The 26,729-nt window shown below is 39.7% G+C and overlaps 1 protein-coding gene across 10 annotated transcripts in view; it reads right to left on the reverse strand.

Annotated features, from left to right (window-relative positions):
* The window catches only part of Dnm3 (dynamin 3), a 492,945-nt gene that overhangs the window by 243,472 nt on the left and 222,744 nt on the right, over window positions 1-26,729 (reverse strand). For all 10 annotated transcript variants that reach the window (XR_007212664.1, XR_007212666.1, XR_007212665.1 and 7 more), the window contains one exon: window positions 4,669-4,782. Coding sequence is in view for 7 of the 10 variants with exons in the window: in XM_048358313.1 (XP_048214270.1) it covers window positions 4,669-4,782 (114 nt within the window). In the remaining 3 variants the exon portion in view is untranslated. The remainder of the gene's footprint in view (window positions 1-4,668; window positions 4,783-26,729) is intronic.

The raw sequence follows: 26,729 nt of genomic DNA on the forward strand, positions 1-26,729 counted from the left end.
AGGTGAAGATATTTTGTGTTACCAGGGCTCTACAAGGTACATTTCTTCCTCTCAGCCTCCAAGGAGAAGCTCACAACTGAAGAACTAGTAATAGGGCTGGGCTTTAGCTCAGTGGTAGAGTGCCCAGGTTTGTTCTTTATTTGTTTGGTTGGTTGGGTTTTTGTTGTTGTTTTTTGCCAGTCCTGGGGCTTGAACTCAGGGCCTGAGCACTGTCCCTGGCTTCTTTTTGCTCAAGGCTAGCACTCTGCCATTTGAGCCACAGTGCCACTTCTGGCCATTTTATGTATGTGGTGCTGGGGAATTGAACCCAGGGCTTCATGTATACAAGGCAAGCACTTTACTACTAGGCCATATTCCCAGCCCCGAGTACCCAGGTTTGATCTCCAGTGCTGAAAACAAATTGTCTAGTATTTTTCATGAAGTTTTTACATTGTCCTATTTCTTTATACCTATCACTGATACAAAAAGTTAGCACTACTTAAGATGATTACAAAACAAATATCAGTTAAATCAACTTAACCAGTGCTAGGAGGCACCATCAGCAGCCTAACACTTCTAAAGTTGAAGTAAGTATATTCCTTCACACATCACCCAAGTTTACTCCAACAATTAAGTGGGAATTATACTTTATTCTCACAAGGGTAGTCAAATTTTTCGAGATTTCAAAGTTTTCCACAGCATCATCTTTAATCCACACTGACTTCAACTGTGATTGCAAGACCTTCATGGAACTGAAGCATCCTTGAAAACATTGCTGTTTTCCGGTGAGTGTAGAGGAAATTCAAGAAGCCGGTTGTGGATCACTCTGAGCTCCACTCTTTTGAGACTTTCTGCTTGACTTACTTGCCTTCTCTTCCCTCCAGTCTCAATTCCCAGCATACCTCATAACTACCTGTTAAACACTACACTCAAAGAGAGCAAGGAACAGGGCTGTGCTCTCTCTTTTGCTATGCCATTAGACTCGGAAACAGTCAACAACAACAGCTCTAACAAGAGGAACAAAGGAAGCAGAGTGGAGAATGACATGTGACAACCAAGGAGTGCTAAGGTGAGAATGAATGATTCTGGTTTCAGTGCAAGTAGGCTTTGCCCTACTAACACTGACAACTTGAAGATCTTATTATTTCTGAGCTGGGCATGACTATTCTGAAATTTTCCACCTTGTTCTTGAGCACAGTTATGAATGAATAAAGACAGCAAATGACAAAAGTATACCTGTATGTAGCCTATAGATTTTCAAACTTGCTACTACCAGGGCAAGTCATTGTCTCCTGCCTACATCACTGTTTCCATTTCCTAGCTGGTTCTCCTTGTGTGCTTGTTGCCTAAACTTTCTCTGTACAGATGTACCACCCACTATATCATGCCCATTCCATTACTAATGAGTCGTCTTTCTAGACTATAAGGCTTATCATGCCATATGCTGCTGGATCATTGTAGTGGTTTCCAGTTGTCTATGGGATAAAATCCAAATATTTGGGTGGCAAATAAAAGGTTCTCACCCCCAGTGAATCTGAGTTCATTTCCTGAATCTTTCTCTACAGTTCCTATACTCAGGTTGCTCTCAGTCCCTATATCAGGGGAGTTACACATATTGTTCCCTCTACTACATGTTCCTCAACCAATTTTTCTACACAGCTCATCATTCCACTGTAGGCTGGAATGTTCCTGACTTCTTTTTTTTTTTTTTTTTTTGCCAGTCCTGGGGCTTGGACTCAAGGCCTGAGCCTGTCCCTGGCTTCTTTTTGCTCAAGGCTAGCACTCTGCCACTTGAGCCACAGCGCCCCTTCTGGCCATTTTCTGCATATGTGGTGCTGGGGAATTGAACCCAGGGCCTCATGTATATGAGGCAAGCACTCTTGCCACTAGGCCATATCCCCAGCCAATGTTCCTGCCTTCTAATCACCCAATTTTAAGGCTCTCTTGACTACTTTCTCACTCTTTGTCTTATTTTGTTTTTGTTCAGAGTACTTAATATCTGATGTTGTTTGATTAGTCTACTTAGTTATTAGTTCCAAATATAGCCATATCTTCATCCATTCTTTTTTTTCTTGACATATGATCTAAATAGAGAGAACTTCAGAAGTTGTTCTCACTTTCCCTTGCCCCTGACCACCAACCAACCACACACACACACACAATAAAATGTAGATTGGCACTTGGGTAATATTGTAAGTATAGATTTACTTCCTATTCCTTTTGGAGTCAGGTATTCCCTAGAACGCTTCAGCAGCAGTGATTCAGTAAAAGGTTATCTTGTATCATTAGAGAAGAGGAAGAGATGTCTAGTGATATGAACTCATCAAGTTCCAAAGACATTTTCCTTTCCTACAGAGAACACTGGGTGCCTTTTAATAGGTTCATTTCAGGAACCACCATTTCAGCCAGGCAAGGGAGTCCTAAAACTACATCCATCTGTAGCTACTCCATTGTAGAGGGTTTTTAGCCTCCCATGCTCTCCTGTCCTGCAGGAGAGACAGGATAGCACACCCCACGCGGATGGGTCCAGGAAGAGGATATAGGGGGCTGACAGACCAGCACCCAGCCCCCAACTCCGCGGAGGATAGCCAGGCAGCCTGGGAGCAGGTCGAGCCAACTCGTTTATTCCTGAAAAGATCTGTTCTTTTACACAGGTTGGAGGGCAGCTGAAGGAGGGGGAAATATGTGCACCTACATGGGGGCTGTGATTTGATGCCTGAGCTGTCCTTCAGGGTGGAGCTCCGAGGGACCTCCCTAAAGGGCGGCCTACATCTACGTCATGACCCTCAGGACCGCCTCTTGGTTCCTCCCCCGGCGCCATCTTGGCACCACGTGGTCTGAGGAGGGAGGCGGGGCTAGCAGTCACCTGGCCCCAAGGCTGGGAAAAGAGGCTGTGCCAGCTAGAACCCCCTAGTGATGATGCAAGGCGCCCAGGTGGGTGTGCCCCACACCCCAGAGTCCTTGAAGCCCCAAGTCAAAACATCCAGGACCAAGCAGTGCTTAGATGTCTGGAAATCACCTTCATGAAAGCTCTGTGGGATGGAGCAGACTTGACCAAACCCAGAAATCTCTAGAATTCTTGCCCATATGTGTGCTTAAGAACCGAGGTTCTAGAACCCAACAGAATGGGTACATATTTCTACTCTCAGATATGACCTTGGGAAGTTAGTTATCATCGCCAATATCAAATGCTCTTTAGTAAGAGAAACAGGGTTCCTGTAGAAATGGATTTTCAAGAGGTTGGGGAGTTGGCTTTTTGTTGTTGTTTTTTAAGGTTGCTGAGGGTGATGGTGGTAGAGTCTGTTTTAACACCTCTACTAGTAATATGATTTAACGAGCTCATTTAATATTCACAAAACACTAGCCACAACCATTATGATTCCTCAGTAAAATCAGGGCAATAGAACAACAAAGAAGATACTTTGTTTGCTCACTTTCATATGAAAGGAACTGCCTGCAAACTCAAGCTGAGATCTTTAAAACTAGAGCTTCCCACAGAATGACAGTGATGTGTAAGCTGTCCATACAGGAAAAAAAATCACTGCTTATCCTCAGACTGTCACAAGCCAACCTTAGTTTTAATCAAGGTCAGTAACAAAAACAATAGAAAATGTGTTCTGACAGTTGCAAAGGATTTGAATTCCTTTACAGAAGATTAAACTACTGGCAATCAAAAAATTATCCAGTGTTTTTTTCAACACACTGTCCACATACAAAGGCATGCAGAAAATGGAAAGCACTGTAAGACATGAATGATCTCTTGCAAGAACCGAAAAACACAAGTAGCAATGCTTTCAAAAACATATTACACAAAGATTAACTCTGATCTGCATGCCTTGATAATTACACCCCTCCATAGTTTTGCCATTATAGAGTATCTCTTATATGATGTTTTCATGCTGAATTATAAATAGCAGTTTATGCAAAATTATAAACAGGTCAGATCTGAGCTGCTAAAATTTCTAAAACATACTTAGTCTCCATGTATGCAACTAAAATCTAGTCCTGTATAATTTATAGCACCAAAATGGTTCTGTAAGACTAATATAACTTTTTGGTGCACTTTTATATCTATCAGATTTAAAATGAATAGCAAGTCACAGGATCAAATTATTCACATCTAATATAAAGCAGAATATTTTACAGAGATATCAAATTCTCAAAAAAGAAAAAGAGAAATGTTGTATAAACAATTATCTGGGCCTCACTTGAAGACTAGTGATGTGCACATTCTCAAAGTCTTTCATTTGAGACAGCTGTCATAGCAACAATTTCAGCGGGCTACACTAACTCTGCATTGGTGTTACTAATTTCACTCTCAAGATGTCCTATTACCTTAGGCCTTTTCAACACATTATTTAATAAAAAAAAATTGCACTCATTGTACCTATACCTACGTATTATCATAAAGGAGAAAAGTTTCCAATGACTGATCTCTAACTCCATTTCTTCAGAGAAACAAAGTACAATTATACCAAAGAAATAAGCAGGAAAAGAAATTTGAAGGCATATTGTCAAATTAAATATCCATGAGGAAACAGAAGTGATTCTTTAAATAAACATTTGAAGCTCCATCTCACTGATAAGAGAGAGGACAATTGCTTTTTGAAAATTGTATACCACAATCAGATCAGTTCATGCAACTTTAGAAACACATAACAAAAATAACTCTTTGACGCTGGGTCTTACCTCGTCATCTTTATACCAGGACAAGCTTTCTGCAGTGAGGACAAACCAATATCCCTTGGAGCCTCCTTTCATGATGCCAATGTTGCTGATGGTCAGCCAGCCCTTACGAATGACCTGCAAGAAAGCAGACACCAGCAGAAGTGTTTAACACAAGCCAATGGAGACTCCACATCCTTGGTCTACTGAAGTCAAAACAAGATATAAATTGCAATAAGAACAGCCTTGTTCCCCTAAAGCTCAACTTCTATGGAGCTATTCAAGAGACTATTTCTGCTAAAACTGAAGATGACCAGAGAGAGGTCTTTTCCATTGGTGAATAAAATAAAAATCTCGGACTCCTACGGATGGCGGAAGCAGAGTGACTGAAGCAGACAGGAATGAAATGAGGCAGCCTAACAGACTTGTGCCAGTCCTATTTATGGCATTGCTGCTACAATTAAAACACATTTAGTTGATTGGATGAACAATAGACATTCCATGCCCACTGCCTCTTCTCTCCTTCCAGCCTACTGGTCCATTTGTCTGCCTGGTTTGCAGCTCATTAGGATCTACAGCAGAGGATAGCCAGGAAAAGGAGAAAAGCAGGAACAGGAACTCAAGCCAACCAATTAGCTCCTTGTTAACAGCCATGAAAAGACTGATTGAGAAGAAAAGCTGAAATAATAAACTAAAATGAAAAGTTTGGAGCTTTTTAATGGCCTTGATTTATCCATCTACTTCTGGTTGTTATGTGCCATACACAAAAAGTACATCATCTTCATAGAAATCTTTACATGGTATTCAAATTTTAAAACACTCTCAGCCAGGCACTAGTGGCTCGTGCCTATAACCACAGCTACTAAGCAGGTTGAGATCTGAGGATCAGGGTTCAAAGCCAGCCCAAGCTGAAAAGTCAGTGTGATACAATTATCTCCAATTAACCACCAGAAAACTGCAAATGGCTCAAAGTGGTAGACCACTAGCCTTAAGCAAAAGAGCTCAGGGACAGCACCCAGACCCTGAGTTCAAGCCCCATGATCTACAATCAATCAATCTATAAATAAATATAAAACACAACTTAGATTTCAGGTTTGATGAAATTATTTATAAGTAGCATTAACACAAAATTATTTCCCCCTCACAGTGGTTGTAAAGTTAAACTTTTCTACATGGCATAATAGTTTACCACATCCTCTATGCAAGATAGTTTTGCTGTCATAGAACAAGATACAATTGTATCTGAGATTGACTGATGGTATTCCAAAGGTAAAAATGTCACCTCTACCAGATTTATTATAAAATAGCAACAACAACAACAACAAAAAATCATTCATTGAATGAGTAGATGTCAGTTCTTAAGAAAATACTCTAATAATCAGATTTCAGTTTTATATTACTATTTAATTTTCTAGTTAAAAGAGAAAGGCCTGGTTGAAGGAGAAAAGCCAATCCCCAGGAAAATTATCAAGTGAGCTAAAGTTCTCATGGTTCCTCTTTCCCAGTGTCTCCTCATACTTCTAAACCTAGCTGATATTCCATCCCTGACACAGCACCTCCCAAGGGCCCACTTTTTGGAGTTCTGTTGCTGATATAGACACCCACTGGTTATTCCTCTTAGGTCCACATTATGGAAACTCATCTCCACTGATCAAAATTATCTCTTCTCACTCTCTACAGAAAAGTGAAAACACTAAATCTCAACTACGTTAGAGTCATTGTGTTGCATTCTAAGCACACATATTCCTGTGCCAGCTACCACATTACATTTATGATAAAAACACCCAGGGATCTACATTTTTAACATATTTCTGAGAAAATTCTTATTCATACTGAAGTGTGAAGACTCCTGCATGTACACATATAATACATAAAACCAAAACTTCATTTTCCTTAGAGCAAATGACCACACCTAGTTTTTTTCAGTAAGAAGAGCTGGCTCAATTATTTCACACCAAGACTATTTCCACCTTGCCAGGGTTTACAGTAACATACATAATCATATTCTCAAAAGAATAAGACTTACTAATTCTTTCATTTATTTGCCTATCTTTAGGTTTTGAAAAAATTTCCAGATGTTCCAAAAGTTCCAACAAGCAAATTATCATTTCCCATGGACATAACAGGATGCTACCATTAAGGGGAACAACACATTTTTAGTTCAATGAAAATTTTTTCAAAACCTCTCATACACCAAATCTTTTTAAAGCATGCAGATGCCATAATCCATACCCTTAAGAATGTTCCAGTTGGGAGGGAAGCAGCTCCACCAAGACAAAATTTCAAATTTCAAGGACAAATTTCTCTTACAAAATTATTTGTAAGAGATGTATGTCAAAAGAAGGGGAATTTAACCTGATTTGGGAAGTTGTGGCTTAGTGTTTCAGAAGAGCCTAGAAGCACATCAAGTGTCCTGCTTCTTCATTTTCCACCAAGAACAAGTATGAAAGACCCACTTAGTGAAGAAAACTCAAGATTAAAAAAAAAAAAAAGCCGAGGAGCAAGAGAACGGCTGACGTTGTCCAAAAAAGAAATGTACTCTTTACTTGACTTATGTAACTGTAACCCCTCTATACATCACCTTTATAATAATAATAATAATTAAATCTGAAATGAGAAGGACATGGGGTGAAAATGGAATGGTTCAGTGACAACTCTAAATTTCACTGATCTCATTACCCTGGAATTACCAAATTTCAAGTATACATTTCTAATATATTTATTTTTAAAAATCCTTGTGACTTATATTCACAAACTGTATGCTTTATATAAAAATAAAGACTTGAGAGTACAGTATTAACAATGCAACCTTTTTTTAAAATTTTCTTAAATGTTATGAGACAGGCCAGGGTACAGGCTAAGTGGTAGAGTGCACTGCTTACCAGTAGAACATGTGTCCCTGGGTTAATCCCTAGCACCACACACCCACATACCCCACCTCACCCCACACATTGTAAGGAGATATATTATAGATATATACATATATATATGTCTTGCAAATTGGGTCCATTTTCTTATTTTATGTGCATATGTATGTGTGCCTCTGTGCCTGCATGTCAATGGTTCTTGCGTGCTCCTGGGGATAGAGAAATTAGGTTTTACAAATTATCATAAATACCCAAGAGAGAAATGACCAAAGCACAAACTAAGGACATGATAAAAAATTAATCTACTGAATATCTAGGAGATAAAATCTGTAGGACTTATGACTGGATGAGAGAAGCATGCATAAAAAGAAAAACTCTAGAACTAGTGGGATAAAAAATTTTCATTGAACTAAAAACTCATGATTCCTCTTAATGGTAGCAGCCTGTTCTGTTATTGTAATTTTGGAGCACCTGGAAGAGGTTTGGGTTTTTCTCAAAATCTAAAGATGGCCAAACAAATGGAAGAATTATTAGAATTTCTATTGAGGATATGTTTATGTACATTACAGTAATAATTTTTTGTATTGCAAGGACTAGTTTTACTTACAACATAAAGTAGTAAAATGAACACTGAATTTTGAAAACTTAATAAAAAAACATTTTTAAGAATCTAACTTTTAAAAATATATAAGGAAACTGTCAGCATAAACTTGGTTAAATAAAGTCTACTTTTAAAACTAAATTCAGCTCTGCTGTTTTTTATTTTAGTGGAGCTACCAAAAAATTACATATACACAGGTACTGAATATTATTTTTGTTGGACAATTTGCTCTTTGGAATAATTATCAATCTCTTGGATATAATGTATTTTCGAATCAACTATTACAAATATCAGAAGGAAAAAAGAAAGATGCAGTACTAATGAATCTATCAAAGGGCTTATAGGATTTGGAGTACTTGTAGGATACATGTAAGAGAGGTAACTTCTAAAGCAAAGCCAATGGTTGTTACAACTCTGAGCAACTTAGCAGTGGCTCAAGTAAAATCCTTGGAGAATACTAACATTTAAAAGGTGGCCACAAAGACAGAGAAGGAACGTTGAAGAAGAGCAGTAAGGTCATGGGAGTCAAAGGCATGGTAAACTTCAAGTGTGTTTCTGAGAGCATCAAATCCATCATAAGAAAGGACATAAAGTCCAATGTCAATGCCAAAGGCTTTTGCTCCACCACTTTCAACTTGGTGGTGGGATGAGAAGTCAACAGTTAATGGGGTGAACGAAGAGTATAAAGCAATGACTGAATGTAGTACAGGGCCAAAGTGAGGATGGTGGTGGTAGCTTCTGTTTCTGTTTTTTTTTTTTTTTTCAGTTTGTTTTTGCTTGCGTGCTTTTAGCATAGGTAACAATTTATTACTTGTGAAGAAATAATCAGTAGAGGGGCAAGACGGTGGTGAGATAGGAAAGATGAAGCTCCAAATCTTGCAGGGGCATTCTCAGCGCTGTTTTCCAGATACTGTGTACACCTGACATAAAAAGAAGTTAAGTGGAAAGCAATAAGGAGGTCTCAGTTTCTGGATTCAAATGACCTAACCACATGGTTGTAAAAACTGATTTGGGCATAGGGAGTAATTCAGATCATCAAACATTTATTACAGGCCAGCAGAGAAACAAGACTAGGAGTCGACATTCTGATATGGAAAGTGAGAAGAGACAAGAAAGGCAATGAGTCTTTTTTTTTCTTCATTCCTTGTCTCTTGTCATTCTTTTTTTAAAAAGCAGATACTATGGTAAGTGAAGGTAAGAATTAAGCTTTGCGTTTAAGATGGCATGAAACAACAAAGTTCCTGCTCTTACTAGCATCTGTACTATTTAAAGATGTATAGTATGTTATAAACAAAGTAGTATTCATAAACATAATTTAGTATAGTACATGTGGTATGGAGCTATCTGAAAATTAAAATGAGTTTAATTAGTATAGCATTTGCATAGAGGCCCTGCCTTCCAAAAGTATCAGAGAGACAGAAAATAAAAGTAATTATAGTGTATTAAAGGATATATATATACATATATATATGACAGTACAGTCATTTGCATTCCAACAGGGTTTCTAATTTAGAGAAAAAAGGAGGAGGCTTTTGGGGGCCATATGAGTGCACATGTCCACATTTCTCCACAGATGTCCATATTCCTCCACAGATGTCCGCATTCCTCAACAGATGTCCGCATTTCTCCACAGGCGTCCACAAGAGAGTGTTTGGCACTGAGCTCTGTCAGCAATTAAGATGCTGCCATAAGCAGCAGAGAAAACTCCCATCTTCCTTTGACAACATAGAAACCACATTTTCCACAAATGAGCTGTTTCCTCCCATGACAATCAGCTCAAAGTAGTAAAATAGGGAAAAAACAATTTCTAATGTACCTTTTCTCTCCCTAAGCTGTTCAGGGAGAAATCCTGAAATTGAGGTAAATCATTGAATGGAGTAAGAAAAGAGAAGACATTTGGCAAAAATGGTCAGAATGCAGGAGTAAGTATGCTAGGGAAGAATTAATTGTTCAAAAACAAGGGAAAGCAAAGTGGGAAGAGAAGAAAAAAGACTAAAATTTGAAAAGAATGCCCAAAAATGTGATTAGTTATAGCATCCCTTTATAGGGAAATAAGTATAAAATATAACATATCCTTTCAGTATTTCACATCACCAAAAGAAATCTATCAACATCAATACAATAGCTACTTACAACTTCTTGGCATTGGAATACGAAATTCTGTTTTCAGTACCCATGTAAACAAAAGCAAGCGAGCGAGCCCATAATTATATGAAGAGGAGGAATCTTGAGAGCTGAAAGGGTATGTTCTTATTTGTTCAACTAGAGAAAAACAACTTTTAAAATTTACTACCACAAACAGCACCCAAGCTTCTTTGGCTATAAATAGAAACTTTGAAGACCAGCAAGGGAGAGAGTGAAACAGCCCAGAATCTTCTCCTGGAGGCAAGCCTGCCCTAAGAGGGGACGTACTCTCCTTTGGTTCTAGACAAAACCTGCATGCTAAGGGGAGGGAGGCTCAGACCCAACATCTGGCCAGCACACTAGTTCATAAAATTAGTACACAGATAAAGTAGAAAATCACGAGAGAAAAAAAAGCACTGTGGAAAAGTTCCAGCATGGTCAAGGCCTTCAACGTGGTGAGCCAGGGCTTTGACCTTGGTCTTGGTTATGGTAAACCATGCAAGTGTTTTTTAGCTATGCATCTGGCTTTTAACTGCAGCAGCTTAGGGGAAAGCTGTGAAGCAGAGGCTGTTTGCTAATTTGACTTTGGTGTATTGTAAACATTTATTACATGGGCATTGTGTAGAAGAGATAGGTACTATGGAGGGTCGTTACAGAAGCAGTCATTCATCTGAGAAAGTCTATTATATAATCTATTAACTATAACTACAAAGGCTGGGTAGACCCTACCATGGCTCCAGCAAAGGTGTAGCTGCTCATTTCTCCAGGTGGTTGGAAGGACCAAAAATTATTGAAGACATAGCCTTGGATACTATTGTGAGACTCCAGCCATTTCTTCTCCTCTTTCCCTCTTGGCTCATGCAATGAGTGGTCTACTCCACTGCGGTGAATGCTTTTGTGCTTGCTTGTCAGAAGCGCAGAGTTTATGGAGCTACTTGATGTGGAACTGGATCTCTAAAACCATGAGCCACAATAAGCCTTTTGTCTTTAAAGGTTAACTGATCTGGCTATTTCATTATAGTGATAGAAAAATGACTATCTGGTAAGGAACAAAAAGAGACTAGTTCAATTGTAAAACTCTAGAAGAAACAATACATTCTTAGGGAGGTAAGTTAAGGGTACAGGTGCTGAAGGTACCTCCACATAACACCTGGACAAGAGAAAATCTTTGGTGTTCTTCAAGTATTTAGGCTTTTCAAACTCATTTGGAAACATAATCTCTGGATTTTAATTTCTGGGAACTTTATGATAGGAAGGGCCTTATATTTACTTTGAGAACAGGTCTTTTTGTTGACATCTTCTATGGTATGGTATATCATAACATATATTAGAATGATGTCATGTCATTTAATACTTTTAGAATCTGACAGGTTATGGAAACAACCTGGTTGAACATAATTTGAAACAAGAAGTAAGGACAGATTAGCCTCCGAATGAACTCTGCCAGGTTTTGTGGTTGTATTGGTTTTTTGGTTCATTTGCTCATGGTTGGTACTCTTTTACTTGAGCCATGCCTCCACTTACAGCTTTTTGCTAGTTAGCTGGTGATATGAATCTCGTGCATTTGTCTGCTTGGACTGGCTTTGAACTTTAATTCTATATATCAGCCTCCTGCGTTGCTACGATTACTAGGTATGAACCATCGAAGCCTGATGCCAGGTAGCCATCTTAGGAAGATACCTATGGGAGCTATGGTTGATTCTGGAAGAGTGGCTTTAAGCAAATAGGGGAAAAACTGGTAGATTACCTCTTCCCCCAAAGAGAGGCTAGCCACACCCCTGCTGATGCACTAAATTAATGATTAATTACAGGGCAACAAAGTAGAAGGAAACAGAAGGACACCTGAGCAACAGTCATTGCTCCCTCATGCCTTCTCCCAAGCATAGTAAATGTCTGCTCAGATCAGGCAGATCTGGAAAAATGAGCAGCACTGTGCTGCAGAGACATCCTCCCCACCCCAGCCCTCCACCAGTACCCCATTCATGGTGGGAAATCAGCCTAGAAGGGCACATGCTTTAAAAGGAATGGAAAGGGGTCATGCCTGCAGTTCTGAGATAGAAGTTCAAAGAGCTTCTTCACTTAAGACATTAGATAAGTCAGGTGGCAAGCATTTCCTGAAGCCTATGGAAGACCAGACCCTGTGCCTGATACCAGGCAGAGATCACAATGAGAGCTGCAATGCCTAGCTAAGACTTACCATTTATGTGATATAACAAGAAACAGATGGAATAAGTATATGACTAGGGCAGATGGAATAAGTATATTACTAGGGTAAGCAAGTAGTGAAAATATAGAAAGAAAGCATAGCAAGTAGTGAAAATATAGGAAGAAAGCATAGAGGGGTTCAAGGAGCAGTGGTCTATAATGCAAAACAATCCAATATCTGATGTGGTATTCTTGATCTCCAAGATCAGGACTAAAAAAAATCTGCCACTAGTATTAATGACTTGGCTAAGTGACATTTGTGTGTTTGAATGTTTCTTTCATGGCTTTAACTTTCTAGGAAATGGGAGTATAATTCCCCATTTCTAGGAATTTCAGGATAATAACAATAACGAACATTTGCCCCGTGCCAGGCATTGTGCTAAGAGTTCCACACATATTATTCCTCTTCATCTCCATAATAACCCTGTGAGGGAGGTAATATTTTCCTTATGCGACAGATGAGGAAAGAGATCAGGTTCCGCTCCATTGCCAAGCCACTCACTGGGGCTAAGCAGCAGGCCTTCCTTGCAGGAGTTCACATACTCCACAGCCACGTGTTCCTATTTGCAAAGCACGCTTAGAGGATGCAGCCTTTTAGCACTTGAAGGAAATAAAATCTCACTGGTGGTTTGATTTCAGAGCTTACTCCACAGCACATACAAGATGTTGCGAAAATACGGTTTCGAATAGCAAGCAATTGGAAACCATCTATATGTCTAACAAAGAATTGGTTAAAAGACTATGATAAAAAAATCCAGTGGTTTTTAATTAAAATGAACAAAAATACCTACTATGTCATGTATATGATATGTATGTATACATGGATGTGTGTGTACCTGGATGGATGGACAAACAGATGGACAGATAGCCACAGCATATGAATACTGAGTAAGATTGCCTAGGATTGATTCCCAGTTCTAATACTTGCTACCTGGTCGGAGGTTACATAATATCTGCATGCCATACATATAACAAGAATACCTGTAGTATGAAGATGTTGTGACAATTATGTGAATTAAAAACCCATGTAAAGGTCTTAGATCAGTGCTCATTATTATGCACGTATGGCATTATTTATGTTATATTTGTAAATATAAGGACAGAAAAAAGACAACATATATCAAAATGTTTCCTATGATTGTTAATTGGTGGTAAGATATTTATATCCTCCTTCAACTTTCCTCTACATGCCCTTACTTTCCAACAATATGAATGCTATTTTTTAAAAATCCAAGTTGGAGTCACAGTATTGCTTCTTTAAAATGGGCAGTATCTTGAGATTTTTTTTTTTTTTTTTTTTTTGGCCAGTCCTGGGGCTTGGACTCTGGGCCTGAGCACTGTCCCTGGCTTCTTCCCGCTCAAGGCTAGCACTCTGCCACTTGAGCCACAGCGCCACTTCTGGCCATTTTCTGTATATGTGGTGCAGGGGAATCGAACCCAGGGCCTCATGTATATGAGGCAGGCACTCTTACCACTAGGCCATATCCCCAGCCCGAGATCTTTTTTTTTTTAAGTTAACATTTATTTTCTTTTTTTAGGTGTAAAATAAAATTTAATGGTATAATTATATACCATACACATCATATTTTCTTTTTTTCTTATTTATTGTCAAAGTGATATACAGAGAGGTTACAGTTTCATACATTATGTATTGGATACATGTCTTGTACTGTTTGTTACTCAAACGTAATGGACATTTCATTGTGGAAATGAAAGCAGATTATGAACGACCCAATGGTTAGACCACCCCACATCACAACATGGAAAGAAATAGCCCTGTTGTCAAATATTGGGAAACCACATGAGGAAATAAACTTGGCTTTCATTGACGTGACTAAAAAAACGTACTAACTAGGTACAATAAAAATTGACTGAAAATACGAAATCAATCTTTAATGTTTACATGAAATCTCCTTAATTAAAGATTCAGCGTCCCCCACTGAAAATGGCAACATACACTTAATAATAATTGACATCAATTTAAATTGCAATCATCTATCTTACTTGGTAGGGGCAGTTGGGGGATGGAACTAAAGGCTTTGTTCTTACTAGGCAGGCAGTCTGACACTTGAACTGTGCCTCCAATCCTTTTTTGCTTTAGCTATTTTAGGGTGCCTGGCTTTTGGTTCTCTCTTGTAGCTAGGATAATGGATGTATACCACCACACCCAATCATCCAATGAGTTAAGAGTCTCCTGAACTTCTTTTTGCTCAGATGGGCATCCAACCAGATCTCTGTTCCCCAAGTAGCTAAGATCACAGGCTTGAGTCACTGTGCTCAGCCTACATTGCACCCATCAAAACAAAATTGCATACATTAAACAGAATCCTAGGTCATTTTCCACAAATTATCCTCACCATGCAAACTAGGGGAGCCTCCTTCCCACTTTTATTCTCGTCAACCCAAATCTCCAAGGACTGCTTCTATGGTGCCTCCCCATCTTGCAACTACTCTGCCCAGTAAACACTCTTGAAATTTCTTCCTACTGAGGTTCTCTCCTCCTGGACATTAGCCTGCAGTCTTTAATAGGGGTATGTTGCATACCTTGGGGATTCACTTGGATTTTGCACTATCTCAATTCTTTAAATACTACCAAAAGATTGCTTCTCTTTCTCACAGTATTCCAGAATTTGTCCAATGGCCTCTTTACACATCACTTCTGCTCTATGCATTGCTGTTGCTGCAGAGTTCACTGCGTGAGCTGTTTCTTCTCAGTTTACTCACCTAAAACTCTGCAAGATCCAGGCCATTAACCATGATGAAAATCAGTGCTCTACTTTTTTTTTCCCCTTGTGTATCTTTTCCATGTGCAGAGCTTCCTTTGAAGTTAACTGGGCTCTCCATGTGGAAGACATTCCAAGTGATATAAAACAGAATGAGAACTAAGCTCCTCATCTACTTCTCACATTCAAGGACAAAAATACACATGCCTACCTCATAATTAGCAAGGCTTGAGTAAAATTTGTGAATCTTACTAAAAGTAATCCAGAGAGCTTCCTTCTTTGATGGAAAAAAAATCTTACTAAATATGAATTCATTCAAGAATATGTCAGGTAACATACTGGAAACAGGAAAGATAACCCTCAGAAACTTTCAGATAAATGAGATGAGGGAATAGCCACTGAGAAGAGGCTGGCTCCCAAGAATGTAAAATTACAGCCAAACACCAATGCTGCAAAGGAAGCATTTGCTGCATTAAGAAAGCTGCAACCCTGGAGGCTGGGGATATGGCCTAGTGGCAAGAGTGCCTGCCTCGGATACACGAGGCCCTAGGTTCGATTCCCCAGCACCACATATACAGAAAACGCCAGAAGCGGCGCTGTGGCTCAAGCGGCAGAGTGCTAGCCTTGAGCGGGAAGAAGCCAGGGACAGTGCTCAGGCCCTTAGTCCAAGGCCCAGGACTGGCAAAAAAAAAAAAAAAGAAAGCTGCAACCCATATGGGCTACCAGGAAAGGTGTTCTTGATGTTTTTAGCGCTTGAGCTAAAACTGGAAGGGAATCAGGAGAAAACAGAGTTGGGGCTGGCACATGGCATGACCATAGCTATAAAGCAGGAATGAGCCTGGTGCAAGAAAAAGCCAAAGGAGAGGCAGCAAACCATTGTTGGCCATGTAATTTATGTGAAGCAATTGGGTCTTTATCTTGAGAGAAATGGGAAGCCTTTGAAGAACTTTAAGTAGAGCAGCCAGGAAAGATTTGCATCAGAAAAGATCTCTTCTGGCTCTGGTTTGCTGAAGAGATTAGGAAAAGGAGAAAGGATACAGGGAGATCTGATAGTTAACTATTACAGATTCCTAAATTACACATGGTGATAACTTTGACAAAAATGGTGGAAATGGACATATGGGAAAGTGAATAGAACTGAGGAATATTTAGGAAGAAAATTAGTGTGACAATGATAAATTAGAAATCAAGGATGAGAGAGAATAGGGTTACTAAAGATGACTCATGGTGCCCAAGTTCATGAAATTGAAAAGACTGGAGGCAGGCCCACAGAGTGAAGAATGTGTTTAGGGAGGAGATGAGTCATAAGCTCAGTCTGGATATATCGAAATGGGACTGTACATAATAGACCTCTGGCTATAAAGCAGTCTACATCAGATATACAAATCTATGAGCTGTGATTATGGGTGTGATTGAAGCTGTAGGACAAGAGGCGGATGACTTCAGAGCTTCAGTGGGAACTCAGAGCTGTCTTCTGTGAGAAAAACTTGTCTTTTCTATCAAAGTGAATTGCTTAAAAGTTTCTGCTTTGGCTCGGTGGCTTGGCTCATGTTGACTGAACTGCTAAGATAATTTCAGCAAGTACAGAAAGAAAAAGAGGAACTGCTTTGGGATAAGGAAGAATTTTTGAAATATAAGGTTTAGTCTTAACTGGTTTTTCCAAGCTGGAATTAAGACACACTTCAGACTGTTAAAGAAATAGCAGAGGGTGTGGCTATGTTTTGAGATTACTTGTATACTGCTAGTCTTATTTAAAGTCTTTTGATGGTCACCTTATATAAATAAAACTTACCTGATTCAAACAAGCCAATCGTGAGCAGATTGTGCTCAACCAATCTGAAGAGAGGAGCAGGGCCTGCTGCATTAGAGATAAATGGAGGAACAGGTGACTCCTCTGTGTACTTATTTGCCAGATTTCAGGATGATGGTACACACTTCTGCAGAAGTAAGCTTTGCCTAGCTGAAACAATTTTTCATGTCTATAACTGTGACTCCAGTGGCTCTTGGAAAGCATGTATAACAATTTGCTGAAAGGTAGCATGTACTGGCTGAGTGGAGGGAAGAATGAGGGAGACAGAAGGTTAACTGAAGAGAGATAGAAAAATAGAATATTCCATGTTCAGAGCCAATAAAAGAGAATGCTTCCATAAGGCAAGATCAAAAGGTTAAATGACACTAGGAAAAAAAGCAAAACTTAAAGTAAAACATTTTGAATTAGTTTGAGTAATGTGAACATTATCGAAGAGATAATATCAAGATACTTAGTATGACACCAGCCTGGCCAATCCAAAAAGATGCTAGAGTGAAAGTGCCAGGACAGGATGTCTGAGGCTCTCTGTGTACAGGGACTTTACCTTTCATTTCTGAACAGAGGGGATGCTAAAGAGATCCTGACAAAGGGGCTTTAGAATCACTGACAGTTGATAAGCATTTGCACAGGAGAGCTAAAATGGGAATGAAATTATCAAATAGTAGGACCACCACTGTCTTCTCCTATTACATGCTGGCTGAATCACCTCACTATGCATTTTCTGTGGCCTGAGAAGAAGTAGAAGCAGGCAGAGTAGAGTGGGTAGGTGACATTAAGGTTTTCTCCTGGAATTCTAATATTAGTCACAAAATGAATTAATTTATTCTCAACTATCTCCTTGTTGAAAAATAACCCATTCCTTTAATGTTAAAGAACAATGAAAATGAAAATTGGCTAATAAATAAAGCATTAAAAAACAGATTTTTTTAAAGTCCTGAGAACACCTCCCCCCCCCCCAAACACATGTATTGTCAATATTTCAGGTTAAAGACACACATCAATTTATCACTGCCAAATGATGAGGACTTTCCAATAAAGTCCAAAGTCTGGGATGCCTAAGACAATGTACAAATCTTTATCTTATAATGTTCTCAAAGCAGGATACCAACAGTATTACCAAGAAGCTATTCTTTGTACTCAGGTACTAAAATCAACGTTACTGGCCAAACCATGTTACAGAGTCCACCACCATAGATACTGATGTTCTAGTGGGAAATGGATTCATTGATCCACTGTGGAATCAGAGTTTCAAAAGTTCTCCATGGGAGGGGCTGGGAATGTGGCTTATTGGTAGAGTGCTTGTCTAGCATGCACGAAGCCATGGGTTCGATTCCTCAGCACCACATATACAGAAAAAGCCAGAAGTGGTGCTATGGCTCAAGTGTAGAGTGCTAGCCTGGTACGAAAAGAAGCCAGTGACAGTGCTCAAGAGCCTGAGTCCAAGGACTGGCCAAAAAAAAAAAAAAAGGAGAGAGAGAGAGAGAGAGAGATAAAGAAAGAAGGAAGGAAGGAAGGAAGGAAGGAAGGAAGGAAGGAAGGAAGGAAGGAAGGAAGGAAGGAAGGAAGGAAGGAAGGAAGGAAGGAAGGAATCAAGCTTCTCCAAGGTAAAGGAGTCACAATATTAGCATAATTGGGGAAGGGGGAAGGGGGGGGAGAAAAATGAGGGAGGAGGTAACAAGTTTGATAGGAAGTATACTCACTGCCTTACATATGAAACTGTGACCCTTCTGTACATCACTTTGAGAATTTTTTTTTAAAAATACTAAATGTCAAAAAAATATAAAGTTAGATGGCTTTTGCTTCAAAAAATCTAGCATCGTGGGTGGTGAAACTATCAACAGCAACAAATTAAGAGCTGTGGGTTCCTCGGGCTTCTTCTTAGTATAAAATCATGGCATCCTTTCCTGCAGCTTAATTATGCCATCCAAGTTAGCCCCAGGACCCAGGAGAGTAACTCACTTCCTCCCCCATCAGTGCCATAATCCTGTGTAACTGATGCACTTGTCTTACCTCCCTCTGTCAGTCTGCTGGAGGAAGGAAAGCCTTGCATCTCACTCTTTCTAGCATTTGTAAGAATTTTCTAGTGATTGTGTGGGAACAAAGTAAGTACCTATTCCTATGAAAAACCTTTCTTCCCCTTCTCTTGTCTTTCAGTACAGTTTGGCTGACCATGTGGGATTTTACAAAATATGATGCTTGTGAGATCCTGAGGCACAAAATATGTAAGAGTCATATACATGTAGAGGAAAAGAGAGCCATCCTAAGTTTTGAAGTACAGAGGGCCTAAGTCTTAGGGAAGATGTGAAAGTGATGGATGGGGTCAAGGCAGGGTTTCCCAACATAGATGATAAAAAATTCTGGTTCAATCTAAGATGATGCTAAGTGAAATGAACTCCATGTTATGGAAATGCTTGTTATATCACTGTTGTAACTACTTTCCACGTTCTATGTGTAACCGTAGCTTCTATTATTGATGATCTTCTTGTATCACCTTCTTGTGGTGTACCTGCACTATCTCTGTATCTTATCTGACTACATTGGAAACCGTGTATACTGGTATTAGAACTTAGAAACTGAAAGGGAATACCAAAATCGAGAGACACGGGATAAAAAAGACAAATGACTACAAAAGCAATACTTGCAAAACTGTTTGGTGTAAATGAACTGAATAAGTCCTGGGGGGGGGGGGGAAGGGAAAGGGGCAGGGGGGAGGGAGGAGGTAACAAACAATACAAGAAATGTATCCAATGCCTAACGTATGAAACTGTAACCTCTCTGTATATCAGTGTGACAAAAAAAAATTAAAAAAATTCTGGTTCAGATAGACAGTCCAAAAAAATAGTTTTTATGAGCCGGGCGTCAGTGGCTCACTTCTGTAATCCTAGCTACTAAGGAGGCTGAGATCTGGGGATCATAGTTCAAAGCCAGCCAAGGCGGGAAAATCCATGAGACTCTTATTTCCAATTAACCACTCAAAAACTGGGAGTGATACTGTGGGTCAAATGGTAGAGCGCTAGCCTTGAGCTGAAGAGCTCTGGGACAGCGCCCAGGCCCAAAGTTCAAATCCCACCACTGACAAAAAAAAAAAAAGAAAGAAAAGAAAGGAAAGGAAAAAATACTTTTTATGACAAAGTTAGAATTCCTGCAGTGCTTTGTTCTTTTTTTCTCCGGCTCATGTAGGTACAGTAATCCTAGCAACATGGAAAGCTGAGATCTGAGGAACACAGTTCAAAATCAGCCTGAGCAAAAAATCTTTTAAGACTCATCTCCAATTAATCACCCAAAAAGCCAGAAATAGAGCTGTGGCTCAAGCAGTAGAGTACTAGCCTTGAGCAAACACACTCAAGGAGCCAGGCTGTCGCTGCTTATACCTGTAATTCTAGATACTCGGGAGACTGAGATCTGAGGATCACGGCACAAAGCCAGATAAGACAGAAAAGTCTATGAGGCTCTTATCTCATTATCTACCTTTAAAAAAGCCAGAAATTGCGCTGTGGCTCAAAGTGATAGAGCATTAGTAATCCTTGAACACAAAAATTCATGGACAGCACCCAGGCCAAGTTCAAACCCCAGGAATAGGACAACAACAAAAAAAGTTCAAGGACAGGGGCTGGGGATATAGCCTAGTGGCAAGAGTGCCTGCCTCGGATACACGAAGCCCTAGGTTCGATTCCCCAGCACCACATATATAGAAAATGGCCAGAAGTGGCACTGTGGCTCAAGTGGCAGAGTGCTAGCCTGGAGCAAAAAGAAGCCAGGGGCAGTGCTCAGGCCCTGAGTCCAAGCCCCAGGACTGGGAAAAAAAAAAAAATCCTTAATAGGCCTTGAGATTCGTTTCTCAGACTGATGTGCTACTCGGCAAATGCTGACTAATATGAATACCTGGGGGAGGGGGTTATTTTTCTCTCACGGTTTTAGAGGTGTCCATACATGGTCCACAGTTCACTTGCTCCATTTCTGTAGGCTTGCGATGAGGCAGAACATGCTAGCAGGAGCACATGGTAGAAGAGGCTGCTTGCCTTTTGGCAGCCAGGAAGCAGGTCAAAGAAACAGGATGAGTCTAGGGCCTCACAGCAATGCCCCAAATGACCCACTTCTTCTAGACTACACTTTCCAGTTTTACTACTTCCCAGTAGATTCTTCAAATATTGATTTCATCCATGGATTAAACCATTAATAAGTTCAGAGGTTTCATGATATCATCACTGGAAATGTTATCCTGGGCACATCCAGAGGTAGACTCCAGTAATCTCTTAGGTATCTCTCAAGCCAATCAAGGTAACAATCAAGATTAACTACCACAGTGGTATAAATAGAAGGGTATACGATCTGAATGGTTTCTGCTGTTTTCTGGGGAGAATGGCAGGTGGGGTTGGTGGCAATAAAGGGACTCAAGCATGGTAGTCAAGTGCTGTACACTTGAGTCATGCTCCTAGTCCTTTTTAGTTTGCTTTCCAGATAGGATCTTGTGCTCTTGTGTAGTGATCTTGGACAACAAACACCTCCTACCTCTTTCAGGAATAGCTGGCATTGCAAGACTGTGCCTCTATACTTGGGCCCAATCTCATTGTTTTAAAAGCACTCACAGGCTACCATTCTAAGAAACACTCCAAGAGACAACAGATGTGATTGAGTCAGTAGTGAAGGACTCTCATAAGTCCTAAAGTTCCAGGCATGGCCAAGTTTTTACTGGAGGAGAAAAATGAGTAAGAGTTCTTCAGCAGGACTGGACCCTATGTCCTTTAAGAATAGGAACATTGGATAATAACTCCTTTTATCCATAGTATTAAACACACATTTTCTGCACCCACTTCATTACTGTTGTGGAGAAAATCCTACATGGAAAGACATGCTTCATAGGCCCCCAAATATAAGATGAACATAGGTATTGATCCTTTTCTTTCACTTACAGATTCTTTGTTGAATGGATAGAAATCATTTTGATGTGAATTATTTTGCTTCTATTCTCCTTGATCAAGTATTTTTATCATATTAATCACTCTTATAACCTATTTTCAAGGTTCTAGAAACTAGATGGCATATTTTTTTTTAAGTACAAAATACAGTTTGTCCAAGTGCTGGTGGCTCACGCCTATAATCCTAGCTATTCAGGAGACTGAGATCTAAGGACTGAGGTTTTGAGGCCAGCCCTGACAGCAAAGTCCCCGAGAAATTCCTACCTCCAATAAACCACTCAAAAACTGGAAGTGGTGCTGTGGCTCAAGTGGTAGAGCATGAGCCTTGAGCACAAAGAGGCTCAGGGACAGTAGCTAGGCCCTGAGTTCAAGCCCCACAACCAACAAACATAACATATATACATATATTGCATTGACTTCAGGATGCCCATGGGTTCTAAGATAGCAAGCGATTTCTGTATAAATAACACTATTCCATGGAGTTATTGGGTCTCTCTCTGAGCCTTCAAGACCCAGCTCCACCTTGTTGAGTAGAACCCATACCCTTTCAAAGCATCAGTCCTCTCTCCCATACTGTTGGAGAAAAAAGTGTAGAGAACAGATCGTTTGTCCTTAATGTTCATGAGACATTCTACCAGTCAGAGATCAAAATGTTTAAATTCATGAAAGAACGAAAGAGCTCATTCACTCGTGAGATTGGGCATCCTATCTCTGTTGCATTCTTGCTAAACTGCTGTGTAGAGAAGATGGACAAATGCATACATGGTTTTAAGAGATTCTGGTATTGGAAAGCCTTTAATGGGGAGTGTGAAATAGGTGAAAGCAATCACCTGAATCTCAAGTGGTCACATTAGAAAGAGAAAGACAGAACAGGAGAAAGTGTAATACCCTTCCATTCCTCTTCAAGACTATGCTCTCACGCCACTGGTCATTTTTCCATTTCTACAGAGCACAAGCTCCTTCTAGACAGGGCCATGTCTTCAGCCAAGACTGAACTTTCTGACCTTCATGTAGTTGGTTTGGCACTGTCATTTTGGATTCATCTTCTCCTGCTCTCTTCAAAGAGGATCTTTGAGAGACACTAATTTCATAGCACTTTTGCGCACATCAAACTAGTTCTTTGCATTACAAAAGTGGCCAAGGTTCATTTATTGTTCTAGTTCTGATCAGCACTAGAATATGTGTCAGCAAACACACAGTTATCTGCCATAGTTGATACTCCACTGTGGGTGTCTGCCATGGATTCAATAAACAATCGGCACATAATGTTGTAACTCCTTCATGAATCTGTATGGTTTTCTTCTTTGCAACAGATTAGTTCAGAATAAAGGATACCTAGAAGATATGTGCGATGACAGAATCCTATCAGAGAATTAGACTGTGATTCACACCACAAAGGGTGACTGGGACACAATGTTCTGTTAAAAGCTGGGGATGCTGTATCCATGCTAATTTTTTATAAAGGAGGAGAGAGCATGGGAGAAAGCAACAGAGAACAGAAGTTGTCCTCTCACAGAATCTGTGCCAAGTGAAATGAGGTAACTTAAAGGACAGTGCCTGGTCCAGAGAAGGCACTCAGAGAAAATGAAAAATAGCACTACTTATTCACGTATCTTATTTTTCCATTATTTTCACTTCATCAAAGTCTCAGCATGATACCTCTTTCACTAAGAAAACCCTTCTACCTTTAATTATCAGACTGGACCTTTACTACACTTCTACAATCAGTTCATAAATCAGTCATTTACTTAGATCCAAAACATGTCTTGGAATTGCTAATAATATTAATTTAGGGGAACCCTAGGAGCTATGAGTTGACTTAAAGTTTTTTGGAAAAACTAAGAGTTCAAAAGGACATTATTACTAATGATAATAAAAATGATTGCCAACCCTAATGAAGATTTGCAATGAACATTTCAATTTACAAGGGCCATCCCACTCCTCTCACTATCCCCAAGAGATCTGTGCCATTCATCTGCCTAAGCCATCTTCTAAGCATCATGGGCTCCAAGTCTATCAACCACCGTTCTCTCTGTCCAGGACATAAATGACAGGCATCACAATTTTTTTTTCACTGAATAAAAAGTGATTTTGGGGGCTGGGAATATGGCCTAGTGATATATTTGCCTCACATACATGAAGCCCTGGGTTCAATTCCTCAGCACCACATATATAGAAAAAGCCAGAAACAGCACTGTGGCTCAAGTGGTAGAGTGCTAGCCTTGAGCAAAAAAAAAAAAAAAAAAAAAAAAAGAAGAAGAAAAGGCCAGGGACAGTGCCTAGGCTCTGAGTCCAAGCCCCAAGACTGAGGGAAAAAAGTGATTTTTCATATTCAGAAACTGCTGCCATTTAAAAAAAATAACACCTTCTAGAAAATGGAAAAATTGGAAGTTTCAGGACCTGAGTCACTGTGCTTTAAATGCCAAAAAGTACAGCATGACAAAAAGACAAAAATGACCTCACAGCTGGTTCTCAGCTCTGCCATGGAGCTGGGAAAGGCTATGGAGGCCTCTGAACACAGACAGCTTAGGAGGCTGGCAACTGTGCAGGATTTCACAGGTTCAATCCCAGCCCACCACATAATACCATAATTGTCACCTTGAATACATATTTGAACCTCTCTGTGTCTCCATTCACTCAGTGGATGGCAGTTCAAACCATTTTTGTGAGGACTGAAGAAATATAAAAGTACTTGGGACAAGGATTTATGTAAGAAATGACAACTATCAGTGAGTAACAACTTATATTGAAGGAGCAGTTCCCCTTTCTAGATGACCAAAATAGTGTTCAAAAGTAATAAGAGGGGCTGGGAATGTGGCTTGGGGCTGGGAATGTGGCTTAGCGGTAAAGTGCTTGCCTAGCATGCATGAAGCCCTGGGTTGGATTCCTCAGCACCAAATAAACAGAAAAAGCCACAAGTGGAACTGTGGTAGAATGCTAGCCTTGAGCAAAAAGAAGCCAGGGCCAGTGCTGAGGCCCCGAGTCCAAGCCCAGGACTGGCACAAAAAAAATAAGTAGTAAGAGCTTCCATATATTGTAGACATTCCCTTCTGAATATCAGCATCATAGGTCATTATTTCATAGAATGCCTACTTGCTGGCCATCTAATTTCCAATTTTGAACAAACCTTTACCAGTGTTATTCTTTCAATGGGCATTAGACATCTATCCCAAGCAGATCTCACATTACGTGCCAAGAACACAGGAGTGTAAATGGCCGGTACGGTCTGATCAAGAGAACTGAGGGTAACTGTGAGAATCAGGAAGAGGACATGCTGTTTGAACAGAGGACAATAAGAAGTCACTATTCAGGTAAAAATTGAAAGGATGACACTCCAGGTACAAGAATGAAACATAGAAAGTCGCAGCAAGGAGAGAGCCGGGAGCAGTGGAGATGCTGAATGACCCCAGGGCCAGCGTTCAGAATTTAGGAGATGAGGGACAAAGAAAGAGACAGGGGACAGTAGGAAGTGAGGCATAAATGTCAGAATCTGAAGTGTATCCTAAAAGAAGGGTTTTGAATCATTAAAAACTGAGGAATAACCGGCTCTGACTGTGGTTTTTCATAAAAGATAGATGTCATTATGGACTCAAATTAAAACTTATAATAAAAATAGCTGGGGACAGAAGACCAAACAAACAGAAAATGAGGGAGGGTAACACTGTTCAAATAGAAATGTTCTCATTACCTGACCTATGTAACTGTACATCACCTTTACAATAAAATTTAAATTGAAAATAGAATCCCAAACAAGTAAAATAAAAACTGCATATGTCCTCCCTTGCTGGTAATTTAAGTAAAAAGTTGTAGGGGAAAAGTGTAGGAACTTCTGCTTAAAGTCGGTCTTTTAAATTATTTGTGGATTTTAATTACCCATATTCTTCCTGACCTCCTTAATCATGGCTAATTGAAAATTGGCTGTAACTCAAGATACTCCATGAGGAAACTTAATAAAGGAAAGTATGTAATAGATGAAGTCTTGATTTCCATTGAAAACTGAAGCACATACAAAGCACAGGCATTTTGATTTCGATGGGAAATGGAGAGGCCCTGGTAAGTATCAGTCATCCAGAGCAGCTATTTCGTTAATCCCCTAAACTAGTTGCAGATGTTGGCTCGATCGTACTATGCCTTGCATCTGTAATTTTTAAATTGTCTCATATTTCTAAAACCTGACTCCACATGCACTGGAAATCAGTGACATGAATGATGAACTCCAGGAAGAAGAGAAGCACACGCAATGCCAGGAGATGATACTCGGAGTGATCAGGCTAGGTGCACAGGATGAGGGAGGCTGACACGATTCCTTCCTCCAGGTCATGGATCCTGCAAACAGGCATCTGAAAATGAAACTCTGCAAAGGGACGCAGCAAACAAGAGGAAGTCATTTACAGATAGTTGAGTTCTCAGAAACAAATACCACTTTTCCCTCTCCCCTGTGTGCAGCAGGTCAACAGGAAGACCAGAGGACCAGGAAACGAAAAGACTTTGGAAGAGCAAAACGTTGGGAAAACAAATGTCTGCTAAACTTTCCTTACTTTCATTAAGAACATGGTTCTTAGTTGACTTCAGCATTGTGAAATGTTAGGGGTAGCCCAATATAATGACTTGGTATTAAACTAATGTTCTAGTTATGACTGTGCTTTTTCATAAAATGTCTGTCACAGACTCAAATTAAAACATAGGAAGTAGCTAGAGATACAGTCCCCTTAAAGAATTCATATTATATATATTACAACGAATAATTATAGGTACTGAAAGTACTTAAAGTTATGATCAGAACTGTATTTGGTATTAGTATATGCATTTCTCAAGCTCACTTTTCTGTGTGCTGTTTCC

The sequence above is a fragment of the Perognathus longimembris genome, chromosome 11, assembly GCF_023159225.1.
Source record: "Perognathus longimembris pacificus isolate PPM17 chromosome 11, ASM2315922v1, whole genome shotgun sequence".
NCBI classification, from domain to species: domain Eukaryota; kingdom Metazoa; phylum Chordata; class Mammalia; order Rodentia; family Heteromyidae; genus Perognathus; species Perognathus longimembris.